The sequence below is a fragment of the Amphiura filiformis genome, chromosome 1, assembly GCF_039555335.1.
Source record: "Amphiura filiformis chromosome 1, Afil_fr2py, whole genome shotgun sequence".
Classification (NCBI taxonomy): domain Eukaryota; kingdom Metazoa; phylum Echinodermata; class Ophiuroidea; order Amphilepidida; family Amphiuridae; genus Amphiura; species Amphiura filiformis.
In genome coordinates, this window is record NC_092628.1 from 99,004,856 (window position 1) to 99,024,998 (window position 20,143).

Consider the following 20,143-nt stretch of genomic DNA (forward strand, 5'->3'; position numbering starts at 1 on the left):
CTTAATTTCTGTCTAGAGCCAAATAGCATGATCTTAGTCTTCTTAATGTTTAAGGTGAGTTTGTTAGACTTAAACCAGCAGGCTATCATATCAAGGTTATTCTTGAGATTAGTTTGTATTATTTTTGGATCTGGTGAACTAACTAATAGAGTTGTATCATCTGCATACATTACACACTTACAATTAACAGATTCTGGTAAGGAATTAACAAAAATAATAAATAACAAAGGTCCCAATATTGATCCTTGTGGTATCCCAATATTAATATCTTTAAAATCAGAAAGAGTAGAATTTATATTGACTGCTTGAGATCTACCACTCAGATACGATTTGAACCAGTTCAACGACATGCCAGTGATACCATATGAATACAATTTTTCAAATAAAAGATCATGATTTACCGTATCAAAGGCTTTTTTAAGATCTAAGAAAATTGACCCAGTTACTTTACCGTTATTCATGTTATTTAGGATATAATCAGTTACATCAAGTAGAGCAGTATTAGTACTGTGATTACGTCTGAAACCTGACTGACATGGATTTAAAATATTGTTTAAAGTAAGGTAATTGTAAAGTTGATCATGAACGGTTCGTTCTAAAATCTTAGATTGATCATCACATCCAATGGGGAGCAGAAGTCCTATACAGTTTAACTGATGATCACATCCAATGGGGAGCAGAAGTCCTATACAGTTTAACTGATCATCACATCCAATGGGGAGCAGAAGTCCTATACAGTTTAACTGATGATCACATCCAATGGGGAGCAGAAGTCCTATACAGTTTAACTGATGATCACATCCAATGGGGAGCAGAAGTCCTATACAGTTTAACTGATGATCACATCCAATGGGGAGCAGAAGTCCTATACAGTTTAACTGATGATCACATCCAATGGGGAGCAGAAGTCCTATACAGTTTAACTGATGATCACATCCAATGGGGAGCAGAAGTCCTATACAGTTTAACTGATGATCACATCCAATGGGGAGCAGAAGTCCTATACAGTTTAACTGATGATCACATCCAATGGGGAGCAGAAGTCCTATACAGTTTAACTGATGATCACATCCAATGGGGAGCAGAAGTCCTATACAGTTTAACTGATGATCACATCCAATGGGGAGCAGAAGTCCTATACAGTTTAACTGATGATCACATCCAATGGGGAGCAGAAGTCCTATACAGTTTAACTGATGATCACATCCAATGGGGAGCAGAAGTCCTATACAGTTTACCTGATGATCACATCCAATGGGGAGCAGAAGTCCTATACAGTTTAACTGATGATCACATCCAATGGGGAGCAGAAGTCCTATACAGTTTAACTGATCATCACATCCAATGGGGAGCAGAAGTCCTATACAGTTTAACTGATGATCACATCCAATGGGGAGCAGAAGTCCTATACAGTTTAACTGATCATCACATCCAATGGGGAGCAGAAGTCCTATACAGTTTAACTGATGATCACATCCAATGGGGAGCAGAAGTCCTATACAGTTTAACTGATCATCACATCCAATGGGGAGCAGAAGTCCTATACAGTTTAACTGATGATCATATCATGATCATATCTGGCTACTTCTAAAGTGGGTATATGGGAAATGGATTTGTCATTTGCCAAGAAGCAATCAAGACAAGTGTACAGTTGCAGTAACTTTTTCCTAACTGCTGAAGTGCTCTGGCACAAGTCCATAAAAAAGGCAAAATAAATAACATGATTGTGTTTTGCTACCCAATGAGATGTCTGTATTATATCTTTTCATGATCTGATTTAATAAGCCAATCAGGGCACAGACCCTTGAAAGCAAGGTATCACTGAAGCATTTAACCAGTCACATGCTACAGTGGCAAAAAAGAGTAACAAACTGATGACATTGTATTGTATTTAACCTAATTTATCCCCATTCCCCTAAGAAGTGCCCCCTACAAAATATTTCAAATGACAATTGTCTAAGAACCTCTATTCAATGTGCTTGAACAAATAAAATTGGTCAATTAATATTTAAATAAATTTACCCTTTACACCTTGTGACTTGGGATTATGACTGATTTTGACTTCAAATACATTGTACTTTGAATCTTTCTGTTATATTCTCCATTTCCATTTCATCATTTCAATAAGTACTTTCTGAAAGTGTGACTTGACTTAAGTACCCGAGGCACTAATTAGGTTGAATACGTTAAGATGCATGGACTGCAAGAAGACATGTTGTTATAGATACACTCAGCAAAGGGGACAGTGGGCAGATGCAGACATATTGGCATGTGTTACTGTAGACCCTATATGCAATAAAACAAACCAGAACAAGTGAAATGGCAGCTATGTTAGAGGACAGTTCTCAAATGACACAAGGGACAGGTCTCTAGATCAATTACACAATCATTTGTATCCACCACATGTTTTATTGTATTATACTGTGACATTCCCTATGGAAGCTTCCTGGAAGACAGATTTTTTTATTTCAATGATGATGAGTGTGTCATGTGGTGTGACGTTATATTGCATAACCTCTATATTGTACTTCCAGACTTGTGTGGTATTGAAAGAAATACATTAATCCGTCCAATATATTTTGAGTTTCCACTTTCATTTTTTAATCCGTCCAGACAAAGTGAGCGTACACAAGTTGTATAACAATAGCTGCTTTTAAAGTAACATATACATACAGAATCTACTATCAGGATGATATCAGTCATACAGGCTGTCCCAAAATAATCTTAACACTCTGCATTCCTCATGCATGGGGACTGTGCAGTTTCAGAAATTAAGTAATTTTAAGTGCTGTACAAAGGGCAGTCAGTATGTTTTAAAGAGTTGACTCGTGACGTCATATGTGGATTGTTTTCATGACATTTCTCAATTCTCAAACGTGGAAATTTAAGTTTTTTTTGCCAGTTCTGTTGACTAATCTCCAGACATTAAGACGGGAGTCTCCCTAGAAAATATTTGAATCCGTTATTAAAATATAACTGTTATTCTACCATTGTTACATTTATACTAAAAGAAGTGGTACCGAGAGAGAGGTCATCGTTTGAATGAGAAATTTATTTTTAAAATTTTTCTGTTCATTTTAGGTTGAGATCATCCATAAAAATTCATATGAATATTTAAATTAAAATTTTCATAGCATTTTGTAATATTTTAGGCCCTATTTACATGGAATTTTGCAATTTTCGTGCATTTCCAGCATGTTGTATCGGTCATCTAACCTACTCATGCGCAGATTGTTGTTTGATTTGCACCAGTTATCATCGCACTGAGTACCAGCCCTCACACGTGACCAGTCATTATATTTTATTCTGTTTCAATTTGGAGATAATCAATGTCATTTGTAATAACTGCTTTTTCATTTTCGCTATTTTTGCAGAATAATTTTGCTTCCATTCAAGCCCTAAAGTTGTTGAAGTTTCCGGACGTCCCATTTCCACCAAAGTTTAATGGCAAGTCTCATATTTTACCAAATGCAAACTGAGGACCTAGTGTTTATTCCTGCCCAAAACTAACCATATGCACCTTGTACTTTTGCTGTTCTCGGACATTTTAAACATGTGTCTTTGCTGTAATTTAAAAGGCCAGCCTTTTTGCGTGATTTGTCAGTGTCCCTAGTCTATTGATTTTATGCTAATGCTGTTACGTAATCATGTACACATTGTGTATGATATAATTTTTACATGTGTTGTTTGAAAGACAAAGGTACAGTGTTTATGTAATCATTGAGAAATGCCATGAAAACAATCCACATATGGCGTCACAAGTCAACTCTTAAAACATACTGACTGACCCTCGTAACTTAAATATCAGATTATGTTGTACAAGTCCAAAATTTTACTCATGGTTTAGATGTTTCATCTTCTGTGTGGAAGTATTGCACCGATAAAGCTGTTAACAATGTTATCAATCGCAATGAAGGAACTTATTCTTTGAGACATGTATTTATATGATCAGCTACTGCAAGCAACTACAAACCCTGGGGAAGAGAATGGGAGGACCAGAGGTGGCGAATCAGCTGTATTGGCGTATTACTGGTGAAATCTTCCCCACAGAAGATAAACATCTAAAATATGATTAAATAAGATCTTACAAGTTATTACTCGGAGATGCCACCCTCTATCACTCAAAAAACCTGAAACTGGTGAGGAAAACCTGTAAAACCATGTGACTGCAGGCTAAAAAAACCCCAAAAAGGCTAAAAATAAATAAAACTGTGGGAATTTGGACTCACAAAAAACCTGAATTCAGGCTAAAATTTGAAAAGTGGCATCTCTGATTACTTCTTTCACACTTACACCTGAAAACTGACCAACTTGCAGTAGTGAGAGATATTTCTGTATCTTTATTCATCTTTGTTCATTCATACAATTATTCTCAATTATGATATCATTACTGCCATCCCACTATTTTCATATTTGGCAAATACCTTATAAAATTATTATAATGCATAAGTTATTTGCCAAAATCATATGTATATTCATAAAATCAAAGATATGTGACCAGCTCCGACAAAACCCAGAACAAGTCGCCAGGCATGTTTTTGAGTTATAGGCCTTTAAAGATGACATTATTCCCATAAAAAAAATCAAATTTTGGCATTCTTAATTTCATGGTATTTGACTGTGGGACTAAATGGACTTTCAAATCCTTAAGTACTTATTAAAAAGAGGTTTATTTAAGCAATAATTAACAGTTGGAACTATGATAATCCCTATTCAATCCTGTGTAAGGCAGGAAACTTTTAGCCTATTCCTCAGAATATCAATTTGGCAAAATATATCAAGGTATCATTTACAAAATTATCCATATCTTGAAAAGTATTGATGCTTTGTATATAATTTGGTATCATTTTAAAGCTTATTGTCTAGTGCTTACATTTTTATTCAAATCATGAAATGTCAAAAATGCGACTTGTTCCTGGTTTTGTCAGAACAGGTCACATATATCTATACGAATCCGACGAGCCAAGCGATGGGTAGGATTAAGTCGGCCATAGCTGGGGGCATCCGCGCCAAACTAGCTTAGTCCATTTGGATTGTGATCCAAGACACCTCTTTAAGACACCCACTATCGCGAGCGCATAGCACTTGCGCGGCATCACAGGAGCGGTAAACGCTGCACGCCTATGATACTGGCGTCGCGTAAAATGGATGGATGGGCCCCAGCTATGGCCGCCAGTGAGGTGTAGGAATGTGGCTCGTCGAATTTGTGTATAAAAAGCTTTTAGAAATGTATAAATATATATGCACCCATTGATAATCAGCTGTCAGATGGATGCATCCAAATTATGTATAAATTGATATGATAGCCGAAATATCAAAAGTATACTTTGTTACTTATTGTTAACATCATGTTTTTGCAGTATTGGGTTCACCAAACAAATCATATTGAACATTGAATAGTGCACTGTTTTTACCAATTTTCAGAATAATATTTTCATGATATGAACTTATGAAGTGAATATAATTTAAACACATGATGTTGTTAGGTTGAAAAACATCAATAAATATGTAACTATGACATATAACTTTTTGTGGTTTTGTAAATTTCATTGTGCTATATGAATGAATCATTGCTAGTTCCAAAAAAATGATACAAATATTGACTGCTCTTCATTCAGAAAATGGTACAAAATATTTTGCACTATTTCCCAAATCAAACCATCAGTATTTTGAGGACTCATTGTAACACTGCCTCCTCTCCATCAATGTTTTTTTGCAGTTGCATGATCGCAAATGTGTCAAAACATCCCCCATGTAAGTTTATGCTCTGTGCGATTAACATTACCCCGTGATTTGAAACTGCGACCAGCAAAATACTCCCCTACATCACTACTGGACTTAAGTGAAGCAAAGTATACCTACAATCTACACGACGTCTGAAATACCAAATTTCAAATTGCTAACCCAAATCCAACCCTTGGGAATTAATTGTATATCCAAAACCATTTTTTTTTTTTAAACCATATTTGGGTAAATTTTTTTTTTTTAAACATTGCACGGTCTCATCCTGCAAATATATTATATTGAATCTAATGCGACCTCTAGAAGCAAAGCATTTGAATGGACGAAGGTCTAATTTTAAGAGTGACACTTTGACCCTATACAAGCAGAAAAGATTCCAACAAGCCCAACAAAGAGACTACACATTTTCTTCAGTCAAGCTTTATTTGAAGCAGTAAGTTTTTCTTTCACTTTTTTCTTCGTAATTTTCACAACTTAATTATTTAGTTCTTTTGTTTAGTTCCTTTTGTTTCAGTTCTTTAGCTTCCATGTTCCCATCAATATTTGGTGTAATCGCCATCTACAACAGCTGTGCAACGTCATCACATGCTCTCGATTAGAATCTTTTCTCCTTGTATAGGCGAACGTGCAAGTTTTAAATTGGACCTTCATTTTAAATTCTCCCAAATATGATTTAGTTTTAAAATTATGATATATTTTCCCCCAAGTATTTGGATACTTTCTGTGCGCAGTATGCTTTGACCATTATCTCAGATGTCTGTTGTGCCCTTCAGTCATGTTCAGGCAGTATTGTAACACCAATTGTCCAATTTGTCTACCATTTATAGTTGTTATAAATTTGTGTCATCTTCTTAGCCCAATGCCATTGCTTAGAAACACGTGATATAAGCATACCCTGTTGCAAACCTTATAATATCCACTTTAAGAGCCCATTCAGTGACTTGCTCTTTGGGAGGATCGTACAAATCATCAAAATTCTGGTTTTTGCACATTTGTTACTGTATATGGATAGTCAATACTGCTGTTTTCTTTGTTTATTTTTCATTTCAAATATACTTAATGACAATTTGAATGATGTATCCTTCACTTTTAGGCAATTTATAAACAATTTTAATTTTAAGGAAATGGAGCTCAGACAAACTGGCATTATAATAGAGGAGAGAAAAAAATCAGAACCGTTCAGATTTGAACCAGCCCACATCCACAATTACATGTCGTTGAGTTCACCACCACACGCCACAACAGCTTGTGGCGGATCTGCCGGCGAATTGAACATGTAATGATTTTATTCTCTCGAAAATGTCTCACGGCCAATTTTAATTTTGTAACACTTACGCTGGGATCACTGAATGGGCCTTTAAAAGTACCGTACTTATAGTAACTCATTTCCTTCATTGGTAACAGACTGTATGTAGTGATGTCACCTCTCAAGTTCATGAAGTCGGCTATCTGGTATCACAATTTAATACAGATTCTCAACAAACAATTTAAGTGAATGCGCTTCCTGTAATCCTATAAATTTATCAATAATCTTCCCATCCTTCACAGCGAGTACAGTGGGCACTGAGCTCACATCATAGTCTATGGCAAGGTCTGTGTTCTCATCAATGTCCACTTTAGCTAGCTGAACTTTGCCTTTTGTTCCTTCAATGGCCTTCTCCAACCGTGGAGCAAGCATTTTGCATGGAGCGCACCACCTGCATGAAACAGAATGAGAAAAAAAAACATTATCCAATACTCTGGCTGAAATACTATTCAGGCATGAATATACGTTAAGGTTGATCTTCACCCTGGGCCTCATAACTGCTATATTGTTGGTCTGAAGTATACCAAAGTATACTTATTTAGAATTGCAGAGACTTGATGGAACCACCTGTGAGGTCATATTTGCTCAGTTTTGGGAGAAAAAAAAAACACCAGCTTTTTAATTTGACCATAAAAAAGCCTGATTTTCACCCATTATTGGTGAAGTTGATAAAAAAAAAAATCCTGTTGCAATAAGAATCAAAATAAGTATACTTATTTAGAATTGCAGAGACTTGATGGAACCACCTGTGAGGTCATATTTGCTCAGTTTTGAGAGAAAAAATACACCAGCTTTTTAACCCAAATAAATATCTAAAAAAATTTTTTTTTTTAATTTGACCATAAAAAAACCTGATTTTCACCCATTATTGGTGAAGTTGATAAAAAAATGCTGCTGCAATAAGAAACAATATAACCCTACCCTGCATGGAAGTCAACTACTGATGGAATTTTGCTGTTCAGAACTCTGTCCTTAAAATCATCAGAATCTTGAATGTTGAAGATGCTTGCTGACCCCTGATCAGAACTGTATGAAGAGCACTGTTGAAGCCACAACCTACAATGGTGGAAACAAGCAGAAAAAATCAGCTATCAAAACCCAACAAAGTGATGACTTTGATATTACATGATTTCCAGCCCTCGAATTAAGGATCTGAAGGGGCACGGCAACTTTTTTAGGGCAAGTTGAAAATTGCCTTGGATTTTCACTTAAAAGGCAAGGCAGCAGGGCAGTTTGTAATATTTCAAGAGGGCATCATGGCAACTGTTGAAAATTTGAGAAGGGCACCAAGGCAATTTTTCAAAAGTGAAGAAAACACACACAAACATAGATAGATGATTTTATAATGAAGGGGCAGGGCTGGGGCACAGACAGCAACTTCATTAGAGGGCACGGCAAGTGACTGCCTTGGGTAAAGGACATATTTTGAGGGCATTACGGCAGTGGGGGTGGGCACCCACGGCAAAATGCCTTGGGTGCCATGGGTTAATTCGAGGGCTGATGATTTCTGTGCACGGTTAACAAACCAAGATGACTGGTGGTCATCATGGCCCTTAAATATGAATTCCTAAATGACATAATTCATGTCAGGATGTACTTTTTTTTTCTCTTCATGTATTTTTATTATAAAAACAAAGAAATCACAGAAAAATCACAAGAAATCATGTCAGGCTATACTTAATGTCAACTATTAACTTTTCAGAATTTCTCAGGTAAATTATGTAAAATGCACATAACCAGCCTGGTTCTGACATCCTCGGGGCACAACATCCAGGTAATTCACTTTGTTGGTAAAGAAGCCTTTTTGTATTACCACTGATGATGTATCCCTGATGCACAATTTGCACACATCTTTACTGTGTAATTCAAAAATGACTAACCTGCACAGTAAAGATGATGCACTATCAGGGGTAAATACGCAAAAGTTTACTTGCTGAACAGGTGCATTAAGAAGTAATCTGTCACAAAAACCTGATCCCAACAATGACTGATAAAACATAAATTCTTTATCCTTTTTCACCCAAAACTTTTGGGTGAAGTTTGCCCTCTCTACCAGTCTGCCAGTCCTTAGATCTGACTCAAGATGCCAAATAAATTCAACAGCTATGAAAGCTTGAACTCCCTTCCCAGGTGTTCAAATCAATGATGAATCACCATTATAATTAGAATAGAGGAGATTGATTATAATTATTTACCTTTGGTTGGGTTTAATAAAGTTGGTTTGTAAGACACTACCAGTAGTACTTGTTCCACTTGTCCTAGTCATCATAGACCTGATAACAGCTAACCTACACACAGCTTTTTGTGCCATATTTGATCCTCACTGAAAATACAAATCACAATAATATCTTGTTTAAAATACCCTGCAGTCTGCAATTCCAGTACATATATTGCATTTCCTGGATTCAAAACGATGCCTGTAATGGATAAAAAATTCCTAAAGTTGAACTGCCGTGATGTTTAAGTGTCTTTTTTCTACCATCAATAGAGGATTGGGTGAACAAAAAAAATATGGCTACTTGAGTTTTCATATTGTGTGCAAGGAATGACAGGATAGGGGCAGAACAAAGGGGGAAATCGGGGCATTTTCCCAAAGTTATCTCCTGTCAAATCATCATCATCATCGGCTGCCCATCGTGGTCCATGAAGGCACAGTTGTCAAAGTTGATGGGTGTCTCTTTCTCCATCCTTCAAGGTACTTCTCCTTTCGCTTCTGCTCCACTGTTTTCCCAGCATCATGGATCTTCTTCCTCCAACTGACCCGGTCACCAGCTTTCGTCTTCCATGTTTCAACATCCATGTCAGCTGTCTTCAGATGATGCTTCACAACATCTCTATACCAAAGTGTCTGCCCACCACATTTTCTCTCTCCTGTGAGTTCACCATTCATCACAGCTTTTGGTAGTCTTTCATCAGGCTCAGGCATCCTCACGACATGACCGACCCAGCGCAGTTGGCTTTTCACTAGGGTGGCTTCTACACTCTCCATTTTGGCTCTCTGAAGCACCTCTCCCCTGTTGTGTTAAGAACTCGGTCCTGCCATGATATTCCCATGATACATCTAAGGTGGTGAAGTTGAATGGAAGTTAACTTCTTGATATGCCTCCGGTAGAGTGTGTAAGTCTCAGTAGAATACAGGAGACAGGGTAGAACAAACACACAATACAGTTTACATTTGGTCGCAAGTCTTATACCACGCTGGGACCATACTCTTTTTTCCAGAGATCCAAAGGCACTGGTGGCACTCTGAATACATCTTGTGATCTCCAGATCGACGGAATTGTCCATGGAAATCACACTCCCCAATTATATCCCGCCAAGGCCACATCATTTCACATTTTAGGGGGAATAGACCTAAGAGGGGACCCAGCTATGGCTATAGCATTGAGGTGTAGGAATGCGTGAAAATGGATTCGTCTATACCAAAATTTGACCCTCACATATAAAACAACTTGTCTATACCCATGGTCACTGGTTTGGCCTTTACATGTCACTTGAATTAGTCCCAAGCTATCACATCTGTAAAATCCATTAAATCTACTCGTCTAAAATTAGATTAGTCTTAAAGGCGGGCAAATGTATGGCTGGCTAAGACCTTGTTGGCTGAATCAATCGTCTGACAATCATGGCAATGTCCGATAATCTGATTGGCCGGTTGTGCATCAAATCGTTGGTCGGCACAGATAGGCACTCTTGAAGTGAACACAAAGTTCAGTCTGTGTATGTCGCTCATTAACAGGGCGCTCGCGTCAAAGGACTGCTGTTCTTCTCTGAAACCCAGTATAATTAATCAATCAATCTGAATGATTCATCCCAGCGAAAGTGTAAACAAGATATTCCTGAAAAAAATTGGTGTCAGTTCCAATTTATAAAGTAGGCCTAATTATTATTTGAATGTAATGTTAAAGATGGAATTGCATGAGAAGTTTTGCACTGCAGCACTGACAGGAACATTTTTAGTTGTACCGGTAGTTCATTTATCATTAAATAATTATACACTTACACATGTGTTTTGGTATAGCGTCAGCCTTCTATTCTTCAAATTTGTTTACAAGTGTCGTGATGATGACTTGCTGGAAGTTGCTGAACGCGGCGGTATATTAAACCGGGCGCCTTTTTGTTAATTTTGTACCTTCAAACATACTACAAACCATCACAAAAGTTAGGTCTTTATAGTAGGAAACTTTCTTTAGCTAAGGCACCATGTCAACAATGCCTAAAAATGTTGCTTTTTGCCTTCTACCTGCAATTTACATTAGAATTGAGACTAGATTCCGCACATGCGCGCGGCTATGCTCCCGATACTATTCAAATAGACAGTCTAGTACATCAGCTGTGGTCTATTTCGTTGCTGCAAATAGTAGGCCTATTGATATTGATATCGATATTTTTACAGATCATGTGACAATTCAATATGATTTGAATTGTCACATGATCGTCAAACCTGTATTAGAAGGTGTCAGTTCTCAGGAACTGACACAATAAATAAAAATTGTTTATAAATTGCTTAAAAGTGAAGGAAAAGTCATAGACATAGTCATTCAAATTGTCATTTTTGATATTTTTGAAATGAAAAAGCAAAAAATGAAGAAAACAGCAGAATTGATGAAGTTGTAGCCCCAAAATGCCAAATACATCATGTTAGCTACATGAGTGATAATGTATTCCCGATAAGTTAAAACCCCCTAGGCCTAGCTAGCCTAGACTCGCTCGCCAGTCCTACGATACATACCGTACCAAGGACAGGCTCACGCCATTTTGTCTGTCTATGGGAAATACACACTTAACGGTTTGCGCAGGTCAGATATTCAAAAATTTTTTTCAAAATTTCATCAATAAAATTGGTACCCACCTTATAGCTTATTGTGCTTGCTAAATCAAGACTCGCTTGAAACAAAATTAGGCCTAAGGATCGAATGCATTTTAGTGTCCAAAAAGGCAAAATTATCATCAAAGTTCTGGCGAATTCTCCACCCTTGTGAAGGGTGCAGAATTGGAATCGGGAATAAAAATATCCGATCTTTGCGATCAAAAACACAAAATTACAACAGTCTTTGGACGTACTATTGGCAAAAGCATGAAAGACATTATTGCCAAACAATATAGTTAAAAACTGTTTAATATGTACAACAACATCCAAAATTTAGGGTTAAAAAGACAAAACAACTGACGTTTCGGGAGCATAAAAACATCCTTTTTGCAAGGTTAAAACAAGTAGCACTAGTAGCTAGCACTGCAAGAGATTAAATGAGAAAGACAGCAAAAGAAAGTGACAAGCATAGAATGAAAAGAAATTAGAATGATAATAAGAACATACAAGGGAAAAATCAATTAGGTGAGAAAAACATCAAAGATGCTATAGTCAGATCGGCCATGAAACCAACTTCTCAGGTCCAGTCGAGAGGGTTCCAGCCATGTAACAAGTGTGCGGCATGCGAACATAAACACAATACATGCTGTACACAGCACACAGTCTCAAGTCAAGATTTTTGAGCTATGTTACTGGTCAACATTTTAACATCAATCACCCCCTAAATTGTCTTTCGACTAACGTGATTTATCTCATCAATTGCAAGAAGTGTGGACAACAATATGTTGGCGAGACCAAACGTGCCTTGAAAACTAGATTACTGGAGCATTGTGGGGACACAAAACATAACAGAGACAAACCGGTGGCCAGGCATTTCAACAGACCAAACCACACTTGTGATGACATACAGATCATGGCCATTGATAGACCCAGCAGCACTAACTATTTCCATAGACTAGCTCTTGAGTCTAAATGTTAAAAGTCATCGTTAAACAAATTTTCTTTGGTCAGTTATTCTGGTCCTCCCTCATTGTTTTTCTTCAATCTTTTGTTTGTTGCAAAATCGGACCACCTTGGTATCTCTGGTACCCGCTGTATGGTCTGGGAGGCGGAGCCGACAGCGTGGAAGACGTTAGTGCGTCCTGGATGTCCCACCTAGGCGGGCTGTACAGTTTCGGGTATCGGATGGTACCAACTGTGGTCCTTATTTTTTGTTAGGCCTTTGGCTTTTCAAAATTTTCCCTTCCCTTTGATATATTACGGTTTGTTTATCTTTTGACTAGAATGGCTGACCATAGATTTGCTTTTTCCCTTTTTGACCTGGTTGGCCTGCTATACTTGCACATGCCTGTTTTTCTCACCTAATTGATTTTTCCCTTGTATGTTCTTATTATCATTCTAATTTCTTTTCATTCTATGCTTGTCCAGTGATGCCTTAGGCGCACAATTGGGCTACTTGGCGATCACTTGCCGCTACTCAAAAAAGCATGCCGCTACTTGTCTAAAATTGGGCTACTTTTCGCCAGTCTCAGGCAGCGGCAGTAATTTGATGTATTTTCCTTTCAATTTAGCCGATTTATAAAGGTTTTGAGTCTCTCAAGCTCCAAATTGAAATTACAATGGGTTTTGTAACCATTTATTGATCGGTCAGTAACTTCCCAGTAAGTACTGGAAGTTTTAAAGTCAAGTGTTTTTCCGCCCAATTAGGTGTTTTGCGTTCTAAATTGAGTAAATCCGCCCAAATATCTGGTATTAGGCGCTTTTTTGAAGCTTAAAAATTGGGCTACTTGAGAATCCTTTAACGCGGCCTGACGAGTCAATGCGCCGCGCCTTGACGCTGAAAAGTTTTGGCAACACTGTGCTTGTCACTTTCTTTTGCTGTCTTTCTCATTTAATCTCTTGCAGTGCTAGCTACTAGTGCTACTTGTTTTAAACTTGCAAAGGGATGTTTTTATGCTCGAAAGCGTCGGTTGTTTTGTCTTTTAACCCTAAATTTTGGATGTTGTTGTATACATATTAAACAGTTTTTAACATTTATTTTCCTTGGTTATGTACACTACTTGAATCTTTTTAAGATCCATTCAAAGTTTCCCTGCTGGTCAGTTGGTACTAGACTCGCTTGCCAGTCCTATATACGCCGTACCTATGTATATTGAGGACTGGCTTACGCCATTTGGATGTCAATGGGAAATACACACTTAACGATTTGCGCCGGTTAGAAACTTGAAAAAAATCTTTAAAATTTCATCAATGTATATAAATGTGGTACCAACTGTATTGTGCTTGATAATTTAAGACTCGGTTGAAACAAAATTAAGGATCGAAAGCATTTAAGTGTCCAAAAAGGCAAAATTATCGTCAAAGTTCTGCGAAATCGGCACCCTTGCGAAGGGTTCAGAATTGAATCGGGAGCGAAAATATCCGATCTTTGCGATCAAAAACACAAAATTACGACTTAAAACATACTATTGGCAAAAGGCATTATTACCAAACAATATAGAATAGAAAATTTGACATCATTTTCTCAAAATAATGAAAAAATTTGCTCACTAGACATCGAAAAAGTACGCAATCCAATTCCCGTTCAAACGCGTGGGAAACTGAAAGTGCATAATCGTGACTAGTTGGTACTGTTTTAGTTTGCTTTTTTGCTCAAACAATATAGAATAGAACATTTGATGTCAACTTGTCAAAATATTGAAGAAATGTGCTCCCTAAACTTGTGGCGAGTAGGCAAAATAATTCCCATTCAAACACACCGGAAACTGAAAGTGCATAAGGCCAAAAAAAAAATATTGTTGTGTTGCCCTCAAGTGGAAAAATGGGAAAGTTGGGTGAGGCGGTCGGTTTTTTTTTTTTTTTTTTTTTTTTTTTTTTTTTTAACCTTCAGATTTTAAAAAATCCCCTCAAATATTAAATAATGCTTCTTCAATTAGGGGACATTTGTCAATTTTGACTTCTGGATACCTGATAGACATCAATTAAAGACTAGTCTTTCAATATAATATTAATTTAAAGTGAAAAACATTGATGTTTTGAACAAATCTTTAAAAATTATTCAAAAAAAAAAAAAAAATTATTGCGACCCTGATTTTTCAGGATTTAGGACCCGGACGGTTGAGGGCAACACAACAATTTTTTTTTTTGGCCTAATACCGACTAAGCTAGCCTTAAGTAAAGGCTAAGTCTGGGCTAAATAAAGACATAATTATATTTAGTTTAGTTTAGTTTTTATTTAGCTTTGCAACATATACAAAAATACAGAAAAATGGTAAGACATCAAGTACAAAGCAACAATAATAAAATTTAAAATTATTATACGGTAATCTCATCTCATCTCATCTCATCTGTATAGTCAGCAAGACATCATTACTCGACGCATCACCAGGGCTGTCAACTCTCACGCATTGGCCGTGAGTCTCACGCATTGGGTCACTTTCTCACGGTCTCACGCCAAGGTAGTATAATCTCACGCCTAGATAGTAAATCTCACATAAAAAGCTGGAAAATGAGTAAAATCTCACGCATCGTCATGAATAATTTGTTGCTCCTCCCCCCCCCCCCCTTTTCACATTCCCGAGCGCTCAAATAATCATGGTACAAAATGAACATTGGAGTCGGCAAATCCCGGTACGCCTCTGTCTCACGCCAAGCAATTCCAAAAAGTTGACAGCCCTGCGCATCACGCTAACTGAGTATAAACTTATAAATAATATTTTATTATTATATTATTAAAAATATAAGCTTATGAGTTATGTACATACACTGTGACACTCATGCACTTGTCTGGCGAAGAGCCTAGCCAATAAACTCTCACACGTACACACTATGAATTAGATATAAGTAGTCGATTACCGGGTACCTTGGTATTGCCAGTGGTTAATTGCGTTAATTTTGGATGTGCAGTGAGCTGAGAGCTGCGTTTCATGCAGAGTTCCAGAGTTCAGTCAGTGTCGAAGCTGCCAAATTCAGCACCGGAAGTTCGGAACTACAGCTGATGAGTCAACTTTGACCTTTTAACACGCCCACTTGAAAGATAGTTTTTGTTTTTAATTTTATTGCCTTAAATGTTAAGAACTTTTCTATAATTTATAATTTATTATTGCTAAACATAAAATTCAAATCCTTATTTTAAAATTGATGTTTTTTAAAAGTATTAAAAGTTTACAAAATAAACAGTTTAGTATGACAGAGGCTGCACGTGGTAACGACCTTATTTGACCTCTACTCATGTAAACAATCCCATGTGTAAAGTAAACAAAGTTCGCGAAATCGAAGTGTCAGTTTATACAATTTCCCAAAGTTTTTACCGGGGTTTTTACGTATAGTCATTTCGTTTACTATTGCATATGAGTATATTTTATGCAGCTTGTTACAGACTTAATACACATCCTTAATTTCTTTTCTGATCAAGTAGACAAAGTTTGAAGATTTGACTTCAACTTCAAAAGGTAAGCTTTTACTGTGTACTGTCATGACTGTACGTTACACCCATCGAATGTGTGTCATCAGCCCTCAGATCGGCCCTCAGACTGTAGGAACCCATGGATTCGATCCATGTAGCTGTACGTTATGTTTAAGCTTAGTAAAGCTGTACTTGTGTGCAGCGAATTTAGAAATACAAAGGTTTGCTCTACTACAGCTACACTATAGTACTAGTAAATTGCTTGTGTCCCGGTTCGGACACTCAGTGTATCTGCAGGTACTCTAGTAAGACTTCAACTTCCAGTTCAGTCGATCTATATATCATCCATAAGGGGCTGTACAATAATTTATAGGTGACAAGTAAGATATGTATATTATAGGGCCAAGGACTATAATAACTACTGCACTGGAAATTGTATTTCAGCACAGACAACAGTTGTGGAGTTACAGTCAAAAATGAGGAAAAACCAATATTTGATCAATAAATCAATAACTACTTGCCTTGAGTTGCTGAACTTTCAGTGTAGTAGTTGTAGTCCTTGCTCCTAAAATATACATATCTTACTTGTCACCAATGCACTATAATTTTTGAGAAAAATGTCAAACAGGCACAAAATTGGCCAGGGGTGCAGTACCCCCTTAACTTCAACACTACACTATTTTTCGCTCATCTGGAACATTTTCACAAGGTCAATTAGTGTTTTCAGCAGATGGTGATGCTTTCTACATGTACAATCAGGATAGTCCTTTTTGATGAAGATATTATGACATATCACCATCTGCAGATGACCTAGCGAAAACATCCCAGGCTACCCAGGTGAGCAAAAAATAGTGTAGTTTTGGAGTAAACTGTTTAATCATTTTATCTAACACTATGTATTCTTCTTCTTCTTCCTTTGAAGTACAGTCCTCTCTACGAGAGTATTATTATATGAATATTCACTCGTTTTACACCAGTTAGCAACTTTGACCTTCAGAAACAAATATAATATTTATTGTGAAAATGACCATATTTTATGTTGTTTTTCTTCTTCATTACAGAAATTTTTAATGCATTTATAGCCAGCAGTTACCACATTCACCATGACGACAAAGGTGTTTGATCTCAGATCAAAGCGTACTCAAGCCAATGCACCAAGGAGCTTGTTTGGAACAATGGTAGAAATCAAAGATCCTCAAGCTTTGCATGAAGAGGAACACTTAGAACCAAAGAGAACACCACAGAAACCTGACAAATTAGCCAGGTTTATGCCCCAAGATGCAAATCAAAGATTGGAAGAAGCTGAAGAATTATTAAGAAAACAGGAACACAAGGTTCGATTTCAGCTTGGAAAGATGAAAGATTTAGAAAACAATGCTTTGAAGTTTGAACCAGACCAGAAATTTATTAAACCAGATGTGCCAGTTGATGCTTTAACATATGTGCCAACGACAGCTTATTCCCCTTATGAAACAGACGTCAAACTTAATTCAAAGGATATTAGTCTAGCTGAACAGTTTAACAAGCTTGGACTAGGTTCTACAAGAGATTATAATGGACAATCAGAATATATAGTAAAGAAACCAGGACAGTTTAATTATGAACGTTATAACACAAATCCAAACAACTCCAAGTACAGAAATGCAGGCAATGTGCTTGGTGTAGGAGGATTGTTTACTTACAAGGGAAAAGAGTATGCACAAGTTGGGAAGGATCTTCAACCGTTAGGAAGGGTCTTCTCAGCTTGCTCCTTTAAAATCACCAAAAAATCAGGAGTAGGAATTGAAATTCCAGCCAACATTAGAGCTATTCATGGTGCAAGACTTTGCGCTGAACTTATGAAAGATGAGGACCGGGTGAAGAGGGCGCTTCATCTTGTTCCATCAGGAAAGACAGGAAAGAAGAGGACGTCACCTGAAACATCATCGCCAGTCATTGTTCACTCTGTAGACCCTATGTATTCTGCTTTGGGTAATGCATTAAGGTCAGATGTATTCAATGGGATATCCTACGGTCATATCAAGAGTCTTAATACAGCATCTTACACAGAGGATATACCAGCAAAGTCAACGGAGATATTTCCGCCTAAATTTGGAGTCCAGAGAAATGCAGACAGTAAGTGTGATTGATAACACACAAATGCACTTGCTTAAAAGCAGTGTGGTTATGTGTAAACTATACTAATATTATGATCATAATTATAACATGTAAACTAATATTATCATCATTATTATGATCATCATACATGGTTGAGGATTGCACAATCACTGCTCATTATGCAAAATTCCTGATTGGAAAACGGTTTACAAGCTTTATTGAAAAATCAGGCCTAACAGAAATGATGTTTTCTTTCCTGTACGGGTAACCCGACCAACCATGCAAAAACATCAACTTTTGAAAGAAAAAAAAAAGATTTGAAAAAGGGGTAACCTTTTGTTTCCTTGAGTGTGATAAACGGAAGTTAGGAAAACAAATACAACTGAGTTTATAGACGAGTACTAGTAGTTTGGTGACCTAACCTAAGGTCAGGTCACAAGTCATTCCTAACTTTGAAAATTCTGCATTATAAACTTGAAAGTTGAAATTTATCAACCCTGGTTGAGAAAAAAAGCCCAAAACAAACAAAATGCATTTATATAACCAGCAGTACTACATTCACCATGACGACAAAGGTGTTTGATCACAGTGCATCTGGCCGGATTGAACCTGCAACTTGTGTAATGTGAGAGCAATGCTCTATCCAGCTAAGCCACACTGGAAAAGAACAAAAGATTGAAATCTATATGTAAAAGGTTGGAATGGTGAAGTGAGATGCAAGTAGAATAATATCACCTGGATGAGGTTCTATCACTAACTGTTTTGTTTGTTTGTTTATTTTTCAGGTAAATGGAATGAAGATAATGTGATAAGGCAACGTATGAAGAAACAATGGGATGAAGTCACTGCAAGCAAAGCAAAGCAAGACAATTAATTCTGACATTTTAGACACATACCAATATGGTACAGTCACTGCAGTGCAAAGTTTTGACAATTTGGTGAAATCAGAAAGTTTACCACAAGGAAGAATTTTGAGCAGTGAAATTTTTTTTATGAATGTAATAAATCATTTATTTAATCAGGAGGGTGATATAGCTGCCATGGTTAAACACACTGTGTACACTTCTTTCCTTGTGTTGAAATTGAGTAAGTACTCATTGAACATAATAACTTTGAGATTACTCCAATTTCCCAAGTGGTTTATTTACAAAAACACCCAAATATTTGATAAAATCTTGAGCAAACCTTTAGAATAAGCAGTGCTGGTACATATCTAAGAATCATAAGACTTGGTACTTTCAAGTTAAAAAACCTAACTTCAATAAACATGATAAAGGGTCTTTTGGTGACTGGTTGAGACATGATGCACCCCAGGAGCATCCTTCTTTTACCCAGCAAACACGAAACATTTTCAACAGTATTCGCAAAAGGTTGCCAGAAAGCATTTAAATATCAGGTAGTCAGGTTATTCAAAGGGTATATAAAGGGTATAACAAATAACATTTTCATAACATTCAAAACATTTTTGGAAACTATTGTGTGTTTTCAGACAAAACGTTTTAAAAATGTTTTCAAGATCTGTACATAACCCGACATATACAGATTAAAATATTTTTGCCATAACCAAACTCTAAAATGTAACCCATTTAAAGTGTTTTGTGTTTGCTGGGTAATAAAGGTGCTATAGTGTTTTTCATTTAAAAAATAACCTCGTTTAATCCAATTTACACCAGAACATCTATGCAACTGAATGAGTTCATGCCAGTTATGAATTTATTCAGTTTTTATGCAATTTATTGACATTTCAAGGTACATGTATTATTAAAGTTACTCTGATTGCAAG

General features: G+C 36.8%; 2 protein-coding genes across 3 annotated transcripts; one reads left to right on the forward strand and one right to left on the reverse strand.

Moving 5' to 3' along the window:
- Positions 1–4,672: 4,672 nt before the first annotated feature.
- LOC140159682 (thioredoxin, mitochondrial-like) lies at positions 4,673–15,850 on the reverse strand. Of its 2 annotated transcripts, none has more exons than XM_072183180.1 (4): positions 15,721–15,850; positions 9,244–9,371; positions 7,970–8,104; positions 4,673–7,439 (listed from the first exon to the last, which is right to left on the reverse strand). In XM_072183180.1, exons 2-4 carry the CDS (start codon positions 9,357–9,359, stop codon positions 7,205–7,207), a joined length of 486 nt encoding a protein of 161 aa, XP_072039281.1. In that variant the 5' UTR covers positions 9,360–9,371; positions 15,721–15,850; the 3' UTR covers positions 4,673–7,204. The 2 variants fall into 2 exon arrangements, with proteins under 2 accessions (XP_072039281.1, XP_072039288.1); XM_072183187.1 differs by having other exon boundaries at positions 15,714–15,805.
- Positions 15,851–16,159: 309 nt separating this feature from the next.
- On the forward strand, positions 16,160–19,525 carry LOC140159698 (uncharacterized). Its single transcript, XM_072183197.1, has 3 exons — positions 16,160–16,309; positions 17,325–18,378; positions 19,146–19,525. The coding sequence occupies exons 2-3, from the start codon at positions 17,367–17,369 to the stop codon at positions 19,232–19,234; spliced, it is 1,101 nt and encodes a 366-aa protein (XP_072039298.1). The 5' UTR covers positions 16,160–16,309; positions 17,325–17,366; the 3' UTR covers positions 19,235–19,525.
- The last annotated feature ends 618 nt before the right edge of the window (positions 19,526–20,143 follow it).

Excerpts from the sequence above, each read along its gene's own strand:
- LOC140159698 (XM_072183197.1), top strand. The coding sequence starts at position 17,367 with ATGACGACAAAGGTGTTTGATCTCAGATCAAAGCGTACTCAAGCCAAT. Across the intron at positions 18,379-19,145 it reads AGTCCAGAGAAATGCAGACA|GTAAATGGAATGAAGATAAT; the intron begins GTAAGTGTGATT and ends TTTATTTTTCAG.
- LOC140159682 (XM_072183180.1), bottom strand. The coding sequence starts at position 9,359 with ATGGCACAAAAAGCTGTGTGTAGGTTAGCTGTTATCAGGTCTATGATG. Across the intron at positions 8,105-9,243 it reads TTTATTAAACCCAACCAAAG|GTTGTGGCTTCAACAGTGCT; the intron begins GTAAATAATTAT and ends CCACCATTGTAG. Across the intron at positions 7,440-7,969 it reads GTAGTTGACTTCCATGCAGG|GTGGTGCGCTCCATGCAAAA; the intron begins GTAGGGTTATAT and ends TGTTTCATGCAG.